We start from the raw sequence: 15,025 nt of genomic DNA on the forward strand, positions 1-15,025 counted from the left end.
ATTGTAACATTATCAAAAATATAAATAATATAATATTTATATGCAAAATTGGCGATCCAATTAAGTTTAAAACGATAACATAAATAACAAAAACATTACGAAGTAATATTAATTTATGTAGAAATATATTTTAATAATTTTTAATTAATAAATAATCTTAGTAAAAAGAATTACTCTGATGAATAATAAATAAACTTTTCTTTTCGTTGCTTTTAATAAATTTTTTCATAAAATATTAAACAAAACGGAAAGTATGTTTTTTCATAATAAACGTCATGCCGAGACTAATGATAGCATCACAATAATCTCTATATATTCTAAATGCGAAAGTAAGGATATTTGTTTGTTTGTCTGTTTCCCTTTCACGCAAAAACTAGCGAATGGTACAGCAATATAGCTCATACTTCAGAATAACACATGAGCTATAATATATAAATTTATATTTAAAAAAAAAATTAAAAAAGTAAATTTAATCTGATATTTAATATTTTAAATTTTTACAAAAATCTGTAATTTATGGTTCAAAATGATGATTAAAGATGGATCTATAATCAATATTTTGAGCCATAAATGAAAGTATTCTGTAAAAAATTTAAAATATTAAATGTCAAACCATTCATGGCCAACTTTTCTGATATACTCAATGAATTATGACTATTTTACATTTGACAAAATTGAAAATTTTGCACATCAAGAGAGATGAAGGCTATAAAACGGTGTTTTTTACTTTTAAACCCGGTGAAACGTTCGGGTATCAGACTAGTTCTGTATATTTTTCTTTTGAGAATAACGTGTTTATAAAGGGTGTCCCAAACAGTTCACCGTATTTAGTAGTTAAAATTTCACTGAATTTCGTAAGCTATCCCATTATATGTCATGATTTTACTGCAGTGTTATTATATCTTTCCATTTTACCGATTTTTTAAGATTTACTACCTACTTATTTACATGGTTATAAAAATAAATTCATCAATTATCTTTATTCGACTAAAAACCCGTATTAAATAATTAATTTAATTTATATTAGGTTTTTGGGTAGTACATACTATATTATAATAAATAATTCAAATAATAAAAAATAATTTTATTATTAAAGTTTATTTTATTTTTTTATATTAATTTTATATAAATATTGTATAAATTAAATTGAATCTCTTGAGAATGAACGCAAAATTTTGAGATTAACAAAAAAAACTTGTGGTGATACACTAATAATAAAATTATTTTTTATTATTTTAATTATTTATTAAAAATATTCTTGATTTACGCATAAAATATCGCATAAAAATATGTACCTACATACAACTTTTCAATTACGTTACTCTATTTTCTTTTAAATTCGTCATCTTTGTATCATTTTTAGAAATAACGCATTTTTAGAAATAAGGCACCTTAGTCTTAGAAATGCAAAATTGTAAGGTTTCGAGGCGCATATCAATCACATTGGAGAGAAAAATACAACTTTCTTAAGTATATAAAATTATTTTTATTACACGGATAGATCGTCATAATAAATAAAGAATTTTGTTTAAATGAATCCTTAAAATGTGAAAATTTTAAAAAAAAGTGGGGTGTTGTTTTTTTCTTAGTGAATATATATTAAAAATTTAATTTTAACATTTATCCAGCGCACACATTGGGACATCCTGTAGTTTAAAAATTTTATATTTAAAACCAAAGAGAAAAATAATTTTAAAATTTAAAAAAATCTAGGTTAAATAACATTAGAACAGAAAAATACTTTGTGAAAAAAAATAACAAAAAAAGCTTACTTTGAAACTATAACTTTCATTACAGAATTTTCTATTTCTTTTGAAATTGTTGGCATATGTTCAGAACGTCGACGTACGTTAACGCATGGTGCAAGGTGTACCACCATAGCACCATTATTTCGTCGTGCCACACGTGATGTATACGATGGCGTCAACTGTTTATCAATTAATTGATGCATTGATAAAAAATCACAAATTTCTAAGGTATGCATCATTCTAATTTACTTTTCCAGTTTCCGATGATAGTTTTTAGAAAACTTTTTTCGTTTACTCCATAAATTGAAACATTAATATTCAAAATTTTTTTTTCTTATCAAACCAATTGAATAACAAATCAATATATTTTTTGATAAACTAAACATAGGTAATCAATCTGTTTTTTAAATTGATCATTTAAATTATTGAAATGTTAGTTGGCAATTATTGGTACTTTCGTGTTTGATAAGGAAAATTTCTGTATACTTTAAACAATCAAATAAAATATTTATTAGAAATTGGCTCACAGTTAACAGATATTTACGCTCGTTGGCACATAATTGCATTTGTTTATAAAAAGAACAATTGTTAAGGTTGCTCGATTAATACAAACTTTGTTTTTATTTTTTACTTCCGTATATTAACTTTTATATTAGAGGCGATAATGAATTCTATCCTGTCTAGGAAGGAATTTCTTAGCATTATGATTATGATAATTTTTGATTTGTCATATAAGCAAATATAATAAATAATTTATGGGTTTTTCGATAAGAAATTTTTTTTCATATAGAAAAGCGCTACAACAAAAATTTTAGAATTGTAATATAATTATATAATATTTTTATGGAAACACCTCATTTGTGTTCATCTGAAATGTGGGAACTAAATTTTTTATTTATTTATGATTTTATAAAAGGTCAGGGAAAAGATTACAGTGTTTATTTGCAGTAGTGTCCCTCCTGAACTCTTCAAAAACAAGAAAGAAAGAAAAATGACTGGCTACTGCACAGATATGAGGAAATTAAGACGTAATTATTCATTTAACAAGTACCTCCACTGGATATTATGGAAAAAAATGCGGTAGGGAAAAGACGTCAGGGGAGAGACATTTTCTTTAGAGAGACAAATTAAAATTTTTAAACTCTAAGTAAATTTTGGGTGAAAAATGAAATCACATTCAAACTATTGCAGTATTGTTGAATATAGGCAACAAAAGCAGATCAATTACGTGAATTTATAATAAATTTTACGACTGGGCTTAATTAAATTCATACTAATTATAATTTAAATTGACAATCTCGAAAATAAAAGGTATGAATTGCCTATATGTTTTACTAAAAACTTCAAGTGAGCAGATCAGGGTAGACACTTTTTCAGACTTAAATTTTTAATTCCGAGAAAATTTGTTTTATATCATAAGTGATAGAGATAGGACTTTTGCAAATACTTCCTCGAAGGGGGTAAACATTAATATATTTTCTTTAGAGCGTATGTGAGCAAAAAGCAACGAGTATTAGACACTCTGATTGACCAAATGACTTTCTCTAGAACTCAAAACCTTCGCCTTGAATTGTAGTATGTTGTAATATTGTACTATTTGCTTGGTTGATTATTTATCAGTGCAAAAAATACATATAAATAAAAATAAGAAAGCAAATTTTTATTTAAAATTTCAACTAAAAATGACTACTACTTTGTTAAAAATAGTTAAAAAACAAGTGAAAACAAAAAATTGACTGAGTTAATTGTTGAAATACCATGCATGGACAAAAATACTTGTCACACATACATAACTGATATCCCCATATAATGCATATAGATACTATACAATTTACGCCTAATTTGCGCCGTCACTGGTAAACAGACATGTTTACGAAAAAAAATTTCAAACAAAAGTTGGTTAGTTTTTTATAAGGAATATTTTTTACAATTAAACTTTTGTTCTATCTCTAACGGTTTACAAGATGGGTCCTACGGACCCAAGACCCAATTAACCTATGTTGCTCATTTACGAACTCGACCTCACTTTTTACGTCCTGAGTATGCTGTAAAAATTTCAGCTTGATATCTTTTTTGTTTTTGAGTTATAGTGTTGACAGACAGACGGACAGACGGACAGACAACCGAAAATGGACTATTTAGGTGATTTTATAAACACGTATTTCAAAATTTTGTCCATAGCATCAATATTTTTAAGCGTTACAAACTTGGGACTAAACTTAGTATACCTTGCATATTACATATATGCATGGTATAATTATGAATGACATTTTATTTTATTGCCAAGATTATCACCTTTAAAATTATACACGTCTTTGACCTCGATCGGATAAATAGAAGCTCAGTTAAAATTTAATAAGTTCATGAAAATGCATTTTTGCAATATTTTTGTACGAACTCGTGCATAACTTTTTGTCTCATTAATATTTTTCAACGGTCCAAAAAGAAAATGTTTGCATTGAAATGTAATGAAATTATCTACCTGTTAGAATCTATATAATTAGCATACATAAAATTTATAGACATTTAAACAATTAAGTTGGTAATAAGTTATAATTTACCATTTTTGGGATCAATACAGATAAAAAATGAAAGCAGTGCATCAAAAAACTTATTAAAACTCAATGGAGCTAAAAAAGTAGAGGAAACCCCTGCTAGCGTCTGGACTATTTATATCCGTGCTGCATGCGTCTCTCATGATCTCTATTACCTTAAATAATAAACACAAATTTATACATGCTAATATAAACATTTATACATGCTGTTTTTTTTTTAAGTTGACATAAGCTTGAAATTCGAAAAATAAGTATCGATAAAAATGCTTAATGCAAAAAATCTTGATTGTGTAGGTGCACATCTTACGCTACATAAACCTTGACCTAGGTTTTCAATGAATAGCTCACTCTACTCCATAACTGGTAACCGCTAGATGTACACTTTAAATTAGAAAGTTATTAACAAAGCAAAATTTTTTGTTCGAAACATCTTTCCGCAAACCGTACAGTTTAGCTAAAACGAACAGAAAAGTTTTACCCAAAATTGCTTTTTCTTATCAAAATTGTTATTTTGTATAAGAATTGTTTTTGCAAAATCTAGACAATCTTCAAGAAAAATTTTTCAAATTGAATAAACCAAAAGCTAGATTTTTGTTATCAATTACTGTCTAAATTATTCGGTTTACAAAAATATGTTTCAAACAAAAAATGTTTGCGTATATATAAAGAACAACTTTCTAATTTAAAACGTTCATCTAATGTTTGCCAGTTATGAATCAGAATGAGGTTTTAAAACTAACATTTTTCGTTTGAATCATTTTCCTCGATTAGAATTATTTATCGAATTTCAAGTAAATGCTAACTTTAAAAAGCACCATGTATATATTCACCACTTTCTGGGTAGATAACGCAGATGCAGAATATATTTATGTATTATGTGATAACCTCATGTATTTTGTAATTACCGCTTCATATGTTTAATATTATCATTTTGTCGAGTTTTCCGATTAGGTACATTGAGGTCGGTCGCATATTATTAGAAATTCGTATAATATGCGACAGAAAATTTATAATTTTTTAACAAAGTTCAATACAATTGTACATTTATAAAATTCAACCGGGCAAAACTCAATGATTGAGAATGAGTAATTTGTCTACGGACTTCGCCTTTTAATTATTAAAATGAAAACCTACTTTATTTTAAATGAAAAATCAATTTTTCATATTTATGTTTCAATTTATGTAATATTTAAAAACAAACAAAAAATTAAAAATAAAATTAAATCACTTCAAACACTTTAAAAAAAAAAAAAAAAACAATCACTACATTATTATAAGGAAAATAAAAAAACATAAACACAAAAAATTTTAAAATAATAACAAACAACAACAAAATTTTTTTTATGTAACAAAACGACCACAAAATTTAAAACAAAACACAGTTTTGCATTTCGATGAACATACTAAAATTGAAATTTTATTATTTTATTCATAGTAGTATATAACAAAGGTACAATGATTGACTTGGAAAAACATTGATGCTTGTTCATTTGTAATTTGTATGATGATGTTGAACGCGGCCACAGCAGCGGGTGGACATTGTGGTCAATACAAACACAACACACATGCACATACAGACACAATTCACCACACATCATACTAGAGTATGGTAGTAAATCGACCGCCAAGAAAATTGTATGATATTTACAATAATATTATTAAATACAATCATAATAAATAATAATAATAAAAAAATCCATTAGATATATACAAACAAATTTGTGTTTTCAACTGATTCATGTCAACCAGCTAACTAAATATATTGTAGATAATGAAATGGAATGTTTTCATACATAAAATGAAATGAAGTATTATTTGCTACTATAATACTGACTGCTTGCTACTTGCTGGTACTTAGTACTGCATGTGTTTATTTCACTTAGGGTTAAACAAAAAAACTAATTTTTTTTTCATAAATTGTAAGATACTAGATTTGATTGCCTTATTTTTGCATTTCTACTAAAAAGAGATTTGAAAATTATTTCGCTGTTGAGTAAAAACTTTTAACAAACAAAAAACCAACTTAAAAAAAAAAACAACTATTTCAAAACAAATTAATATGCACTAAATGTAAAAAAATACGATAATATAATGTAGTTACAATTATTGTTATTAACTTCCCAGAGTAAGTTAATGTAATGGGGTCGATTTTGGAAATCTCCAGTTTTACATATTTCCGCGATTTCAAGGCCGCAATATCCGAATCAATCCTTTGCAATGTGATATATGTGTGTGTGTACGTATGTGCGTATGTTCTAGGCTTATTCGTCGCGTTATCGCAGAAAGTTTTCAGCAGAATTAGTTGAGCCGTTTTTTAATGTTAATAAAAAAACTGGAAAAAACTGACTAAACAGAATCTTAAAAGTGGATAAAACACATCAGATAATGATCGTTCCAGCATAAGCTACAATACATGTTCGAATAAAAAATAATCTATGAAGGCTAACAAGACCTTTTTTTAATGTTTTTTCCCCTCTGGGAAGTTAGTCGTGTGGACTACAGGGGTCACACTCACACGACTTCAGTAACACACCGATTATGTACTGCCAATTTTTTTTGGAGTGGGTGTCAGCCAAGAAATCAACTGTTGCAGAACAGTTTGCTACATAAACTTGGCTGACACCGACCCCAAAACTAAAATTAATTGTAACTACGTTATATTATCGAAATTTTTTTTACTTTTTAGTGCACATTAATTTGTTTTGGAACAGTTTTTTTTTTTCTGAAGTTGGCTTTTTTTTTTAAAAGTTTTTTTTTTTCTTTAAAATATTTTTAGCGAATCTAAAGTACACTTACTAATTTGTTTGTAATATTGAGTTATTCGTCCATTTGTCGCGCACATACTTAATGCAAATTTAAGACTTATATGGTTTTCTCATTGATGCCATTGTGAAAACTGGACCAAATTAAAATGGGACCACACGGAAAGCACAATCTCTCAAATAAAAAAAAAGAATCATCAAAATCGGTATTTCACTCAGTCGAAAATTCAAAGTTAACAAACATAAAAAAAATACAGTCGTATTGAACACATTTGTCACATAATCAATAAGAATGCCTGATTCTCTAGCTTTGGTTTCGGAAGTTGCATAAAAATATTTTACAGTTGACTTTATGAGAAAACTTATATAGACAAATTTCCTACAACGCGGATAGTTGCCAGGTTTACGTAGGAAAATCAATTCAGGATACTAGCTTCTAGTAGAAAATTCATTCAATAGGGATGGCAAAGCCGAAACAATCGTAGTTGTTTTGAAAAAGAATTCACCCTAACCTGGTGTCACCTTACGGTCTAGCCTTTTAAAAAACTTAAATAAAAAAGACTTGTTTCTTTGCTACATTGTTAATAGCCCTCTTAGCTATTTAGAGATTTTGATATTGCAACGAGAAACGGTCGTCATTTTATGAATATCTTACTAGTTTATAAATGTCGATTAATGCCCATTCATTTAATTATTCGATTCTCATTAGATTGGCTGAACATATTAAAAATGGAATAGTCAGCGATTGTTTTGTATATAGTCAGCATATTTGAATTTAATTATTTAATTGACATAAGATTAAATAGTTTTTTTGAAGGAGTAATAATCAAATAGAATTAAACATAAAGAAATAGAAAGAAATAAACTCAATAGTATGCGATGGGTTCCTCCTAATAAAATGAAAGTCGTGAATGTTTGTAATTTTTTGCCTTTCACAAAGAAATTATCTAGAATAGCTTTTGTTTACAATTAATCTTGTTTTAAGAAAGTAATCGATGTGAGAAAACAAGGCTACACGATAAGAAATGCATGGCGTTTACTACAATGCTAGTTGGTATGGTATTGGGACAGATACCATAGTATCTATGTCATTGAACATATTACAGCATTAAGCCAGAAGTATGGAAGTATATCTGGTTCAAAACCACCATGGAACCTGATGACCATACTGCCTATTGACTCGACAGTGCCTACACGGTATGGTATTCACACCGATAAAGTATGGCGTTCACAGCGGTACTGACATAGTGATATCCACCAAAAAGTTTGTCAATATTTTCTTGCACCGAAAAAAAATCCAATATTACATTAACTAAGAAAAATAGAGTTATAGTTGAAATACCATGTATAGACAGTATTGATTACTCTGTCACATTACACATACATACATGTCACACATATTTAACTAATATTCAAATATAATACATACTATACATATTGCGCACAATTTGCGCTCTCACGGGTAAACGATGATGTTTACGAAAAAATGTTTTAACAAAAGTTAAAATTTATTTTTTTATATAAGGAACATTTTTTAAATTGAAACTTTTGTTCTATCTCGTTCTTGCTAATTTACGGATTCGACGTCACTTTTTCCGTCCTGAGTACGCTGTAAAAATTTCAGCTTGATATCTTTTTTCTTTTTTGAGTTATCGAGTTGACGGACGGACAGACAACAGGTAATAAAATCTTGGAAAAAATTAAAAAAAAAAAACCTAGAAATTAAGAAGAAAATATAATTTTTGAAGTCGGTTAAAAATTGATTAAACCTATACTAATTGAAATTGAAGTTATAAAATTCATCTAATCGATTAAATAAAGTTAATCAATTTAGAAACATTTAATACCTTTTATTTGTGCGACCCTGAATTTTTTTAAGTGAAATATATATATTTTTTTTCAGTTTTATTGATAATAATAACAAATTGTTATTGGAACATTTATTATTTGATAGAAACATTTATTATTACAACTATCAATATTATAAATTGATCAATACAATTATAAAACCACAATGAAATTTCTGAAGTACGATGTGTGGTATTAAAATTTTAATAATGAAAAATTATACTTCTCTAGATCAATTAATATTATTTTCATAATGCAAAACAATATTTTATAGAAAACGTTTTTCGAAGTAAGTTATCGAAATGTAATCAGACATATTGGGCGTGCTAAATAAAAAATATATGAAAACTGTTTGTAAAAATAGTTGTAATATCGCATTTTTATGTAAAAAAAATTTGTCTGATTTATAGTGTTGAGGATCGAAAAATGTAGAAAACCATAGGTTTTAAATGCTATTAATGTGGTCTAGCCAACGGCAAGCTGAATAAGACTGCTTTGCATAAATACTGCGACAATATTAAAATATGTCGTGCTGATACGATCAGATAAATGCTTCTTATTTGCATTTCACTCTCCCTGTGGCTGTCCCTCTAATGGGTCCAGAGAGAGCGCCTATACATATAGTAGAAGTTTTAGAAATACTTCTGCCTGCAATGATTGGAGATATATTATTTAAATTCTAGTATGGCTATTCTGTTCGGATGGGAACATTCACTATCAATCCCAGTAACTCTATATTTTCCCAAAAAATCTTACTACGGATTAACAGTCTTCGAGAATAATAATGAAAATAAATAAAGAATAAGCCTTTTTTGCATTATTGAATCGAATATTATTAGCCTAAGGTAAGATAGTGAATCGGATGGTAATACTGAACTTCTATTGGATCTCACTGTATCCACGTTACTGTTTCGTCATTCCTAACAAAACAGTCATACTCTAATATAACATAAATATTGATACAGTTAAAAAGGTGGCCTTTACTTTTAAGCCCTTTTGTTTTATATTATACTACCTTGATACTCGCCCGCTTCGCTGGGCTTAAAAGTAAAGACCACCTTTTTATAGCCTCCATCTCTTTTGATCTCACTCATCCCCCTTCCATAACACTCGAAGGGATTGTTCTACACAGCTAAAATATATGCACAGTTTTCAATTTGTTTAAGTTTAAAATAGTCATAATTCATTGAGTATAGAAAAGATGGCCACGAATTCTTTTACATTATTACTATTTTAAATTTTTACAAAAATCTTTAATTTATAATTCAAAATGATGATCATAGATGCAGCAGTAAAATGTCAAATTTAATTAATATTTTAAATTTTTTTTCTTTTTTTTAAATATCTCTTATAAATTATAGCTCATATGTTACTCCGATCTATGAAAATATTGCTGTACAGTTTCATTCAAATCCATTTGGTCGTTTTTGCGTGAAAGAGTATCAAACAATTGAGTTGTATCTCGTTCAACTATGAAATGTATTTCGGCAAACAGTAATCTTTAATGTCTTAGATTAAATTTAATTTTTTTAATTAAAAAAATATATCTTTACAAATTAATAATAATATACCTCATACATGAGAACACATGAGCTATATTATTATTAAGTTTCATTCAAATTCATTCATTAGTTTTTGTTTGAAATCGTAACAGACACAACATCAAATAAATAAACAAACAAAGATCCTTACTTTCACATTTATAATAAATAGGGAAAGGGATTATTATTAGAGATAATAAAGAGAACTATAGAATATATCGAATTAAATTTAGATTTTTTCCTCTGGATCAATTTTTAAAAATATTACAGGCACACGCAATTGGACTGCCATATAGTCATCAGTTAAAATTAGCTAATAGTAATTAGTCTCATAATTAATCGGTATCTTACTCGTTTCTAATTTGATCAGGTGTCTTTATACCCCAATAATATTCGAGTATTTTATCACTTGATTTTGGAATTTAAAAAGAATAAAAATTAAAAATAAATTATGCATTTTTTCAATTCAAACTATGTTTTAATTCTCAAAATTTAAATTTATCAAAATTTAATTCGTCAGGGTATGGGTACTGTTTTGAAAAGTTTTAAAATTTCTTCGAATAATTTTGACATCCAATGCGATATATTCCCAACGGTTGTTCTTTGATTATTATTCCTTTTGGATTCCCAAGTAACTGTTTCAATTTAGTTCTACTGGAGGGAGTTACTTTTACCCTACTATCAAGATGTGGTTATGTTTTTCGAGTGTATCTTGTATGCTTATCTATTTATCTCGTATATTACAAAAATAATCGATGGATTTCGATAGTAAAGGTTCAAAGTATTCGTGAATTTCGCTTTCCGGATCAAAATTTCGAGACTAAGTGACTATCTGATAGTCGAAATACTTCTAGGAAAATGAGGAAAATAGAAATTAATTTTGCAGAAATTGTTTGGTCCCTTTGAAAGCAAAAATATTTTATCTAACGTCAGCTTTGAAGCAACGGACTGTGCCGAAAAAGTTCACAACAAAAATCCAACCTAGTTTTCAGCAGTTTTTAAAACGTATACAGTAAAATTAAAACAGTTACATGAAAAAAATACTTAACGATTTTTGGTGAATCACATCTATCTAAAAAAAAAAAATGTTTATAAAAATAATCAAGGGAGTCATATGACTATTAATCACATGTTTGATACATTTTATATTTAAATATAATAATTTTGAATAATGGTAAAAGTTACTTTTTTAATATTTAATAAACATTGTATATAAAATTGTGTTTGTGTCAGCAAAAAAATATTATTTAATAATAAAATTCGAAATACCAAAAAATAAAGTAGCCTGATATTTCGTATTATACTGATTATCGTAACAAAGATTTGGAAAGTTATGAAGAAAATATGTGAAAATTCATAATAAAGGGGAGGGGGCGTCTATATCGGAAAATATTGAGTCTAAAATTTTTGAAAAATACAAAGTATAAGGCAACTTTTAAAATTTACTGGAAAACCTAAGCGAAAAAATTACAAGAAAAGGTTGTTCAATATTTTGGTCTGTACACAAAACTTTTACAAGTTTATTTTTTAATTTTATAACTAGTGTGCTGTGTAATGTAAAAACTGGAAAAATTGATAATTAAATCTTATGTATTCAAATATAATTAAAACCAAAAAAACTGCAACAGACACCAAAAACCGACATCTAGTTCACCTAGGAAACTAAAACTTTTTCAATCGATTCAGGTTGCTACGAATTTTGAGAAAATGCAGAAATCTTTATTAACTGTCAATGTGTATTTTTTTTCAAAATTTTTTATCATTTAAAAAAATTGACTTGTGAAAGTTATCAGAAGTTAAAGAAAACAGAGATAATTTAAAGTACAATGCATTTTTTATGTTATATAATAAATATCCCAATATAACCAAACGTAATGTACTCACATATTGGGTTGACTACTAAATTAGAAGTATGTCCTTTTTTAATACTACTTATACTACAATTATTTCAAACAGTAAAAACTAAAAGTAGCTATTACCTTAAATTTTCAGAAAAATATCTTATAAACCAAAAAAAATTAAGAGCTACATTTATAATATACCAAGGTGAGGAAGGAATATTGTTCCTATTGGTTGTCCCACGACACCTCTCGTTTTTATTTTTATTTTTACTAAGGCTTTACACCAGAGGTGGGCGCCGATAAGTAGGCGGTAGATTAACGAAGGTTAAGAATAGAGGTGAAACACTTGTTGACGAAAAAAAATTAACGCACGCTTAAGTTTTTCTGTAAATGGACCCCCATAAACGAAAAAAGGTTCTCGGTAAATTCAAAAAGCCTAGAAATGGTCTTTATTGATAGATTTTCAGGTATGTAATTGGTAGATCGCACAACAGTTTCGCTATTAAACAGTAGATCTTCGGTTTAAACAGATTGGCAGGCAGTAGACAGTAGATCACTCGGTTTCTGTAGGATTTTGTTTAAAAAAGCTAAAAAACTGGTTTTTCCAACCAAAAAGTTGAATATGTATTTGTAGGCTTTAAGGCAATAGACTTTGTAATAAACTTTGTTCTTAAAATAAACAAATAATCACGTAACAAAACTTTTGTAGATTATAAATTTACTAAATCTTAAAATATTGTATGATAAATATTATTCTCTTTGGAAACCCCTACAAAAAGTTAAATAGAAAGAAAAAACGAATGAGAAAATATACATGAAAATATGCATGAAACGAGATAAAAAATACTGTCATTTACAATAGAAAAAATTCATCACGTGTATGCATAGATTTGAATCACGTGCAATAATATATAAACATATATACAAACAGTTTGGTTCAAAAAAATTGTTGCTTTTTTTATTTTGATAAGGTACAATATGTATAAGAAAATTTATTATGATCGATAGGAACTATTTCAACTGTTCCTTACACTTCTTTAAGGTCATTTCATTCGAAAATTATCATTTAAGATAGTACGAGTGCCAAGTTTAGACTTGTTGTTGAAATTATTTGTACCTTATTTCGACTTGGATGATGAATATTGTTATAACTTCATGAATGTAGACGAAAAATAAGAATAAAATTTTTCGATATCTGCCTTGATTTTCGAAATATTGAAAGCTAAATAATTAAACAAAATTTTTAATTTTCGATATTTTGAAAATTACTCCAGATATCGAAAAATTGTATTCTTTCTTTTCGTCCTATTGATTTCGAACTGATTTTACAAAATTTTTATCCTAACAAGCTAAATTAGAGGTAGAATGTTTGTATGGAAAACTCCATATTCCTACTTAACTATAAAATTACTCTAAAGTATTAATTAAAAAAATTTTCAGCTTCTTGAGTTGTATAATATATTCTTATTTTCACGCGGAAATAAGTTTGGGAAACGTGAAAAACTACTTAGAATGTATCCTAGGTCAATTCAAAAATACTATTTTTTGCTTAAAACTGTATTCGTTTAGGTCACATCTCAAAAATAGTATCAAGATTATCAAAATATATTTTTGAAATGTATTTGACTTGGACGTATTTAATTTTCAGCATTTTAACGTCTTGAAAACGCTATATTTTCAGCATGATATCTCTTTTCGGTTTTTGAGACATCGTTTACACAGAGAGACAGATAGACGGACGGACGGACAACTAGAAATGAACTAATTAGTTGATTTGATGAACAATTATACAAATACGTTTGTAGCATCAATATTTTTAAGCGTTACAAACATAGAACTAAACTTAGTTTACCTTGACATATTTTATATATACGTGGTATTATAATATTCGAAAAAATAAGAAATTTTATTTCACGAGAGCATTCGACAGATTAAAACCTTTCATCATGCCTAAAATTAATTAAATTAAAACGTTTTTGTTTTTTACTCTTAAAATATAGGTATATATTTTAACAATTCTTTGAATAGTGGTTAAATAATATGAGCCACATATTTTAAAAACAAATAATGTATTATTATTATAATTAGAAATACCTCCCAGTCGTTCGCCGACGATCATATGTTAATGGATATCGTCGATTTTGTCTTCTAACCTGCGATGATCGTGATGAAGACCTTCGCTTAACAGTTAATGTTTCTGAATGACGTCGACTTCCATCCGATATTGAACCAGCTGATACGATAGATGCAACCGATGTATCATCCACATCATGTTCAGGTATTGCTTCAGAATCACGCCGTGAAAAATCCGATGAATATATAGATGTTATTGACGCTCTCGAATCGATTGAACGTTGTCCAATTAAATCGTAGCGACGAAAACTCGCAGATGACGAAATAGATGTCACTGATGCTCGTGATCCATCACTACGATCTATAGAATTTGTACGTGAACCGATTAATTCAGAATATCGACGAGAATCCAAGGATGATGCTAAACTAACTACAGAACTACGTGATTCACCTGAAGTTCGTGAACAGGTATTTATTGATAAATCACTATTTTTTAAATGTTCTTTTAACTCCCAAATGTTGTCACATTCGTCCGGGCTAGGAGGTAATGGTACTGATTCAGGCTCCATTGGGGGTGGTGGTGCACATTGAACAGTGGGTGGAGGTTTTTTGGCAGCACGAATCAATGACCATATTAAAAATATTATTGTTAACATT

At 27.8% G+C, this 15,025-nt stretch overlaps 1 protein-coding gene across 8 annotated transcripts in view; it reads right to left on the reverse strand.

Annotated features, from left to right (window-relative positions):
• LOC123290869 (cAMP-specific 3',5'-cyclic phosphodiesterase) overlaps positions 1–15,025 on the reverse strand; it is an 815,770-nt gene that overhangs the window by 199,188 nt on the left and 601,557 nt on the right. The window contains exon 1 of one of the 8 annotated variants that reach the window (XM_044871240.1): positions 14,390–14,406. The exons of 6 other annotated variants lie outside the window; for them this stretch is intronic. Coding sequence is in view for 1 of the 2 variants with exons in the window: in XM_044871248.1 (XP_044727183.1) it covers positions 1,773–1,987 (215 nt within the window). In the remaining variant the exon portion in view is untranslated. Of the gene's footprint in view, positions 1–1,772; positions 2,028–14,389; positions 14,407–15,025 lie in introns of those variants that run through there. One more of the 8 variants, XM_044871248.1, reaches the window with a different exon arrangement.

This window comes from Chrysoperla carnea, chromosome 1 (assembly GCF_905475395.1).
Source record: "Chrysoperla carnea chromosome 1, inChrCarn1.1, whole genome shotgun sequence".
Lineage (NCBI taxonomy): Eukaryota > Metazoa > Arthropoda > Insecta > Neuroptera > Chrysopidae > Chrysoperla > Chrysoperla carnea.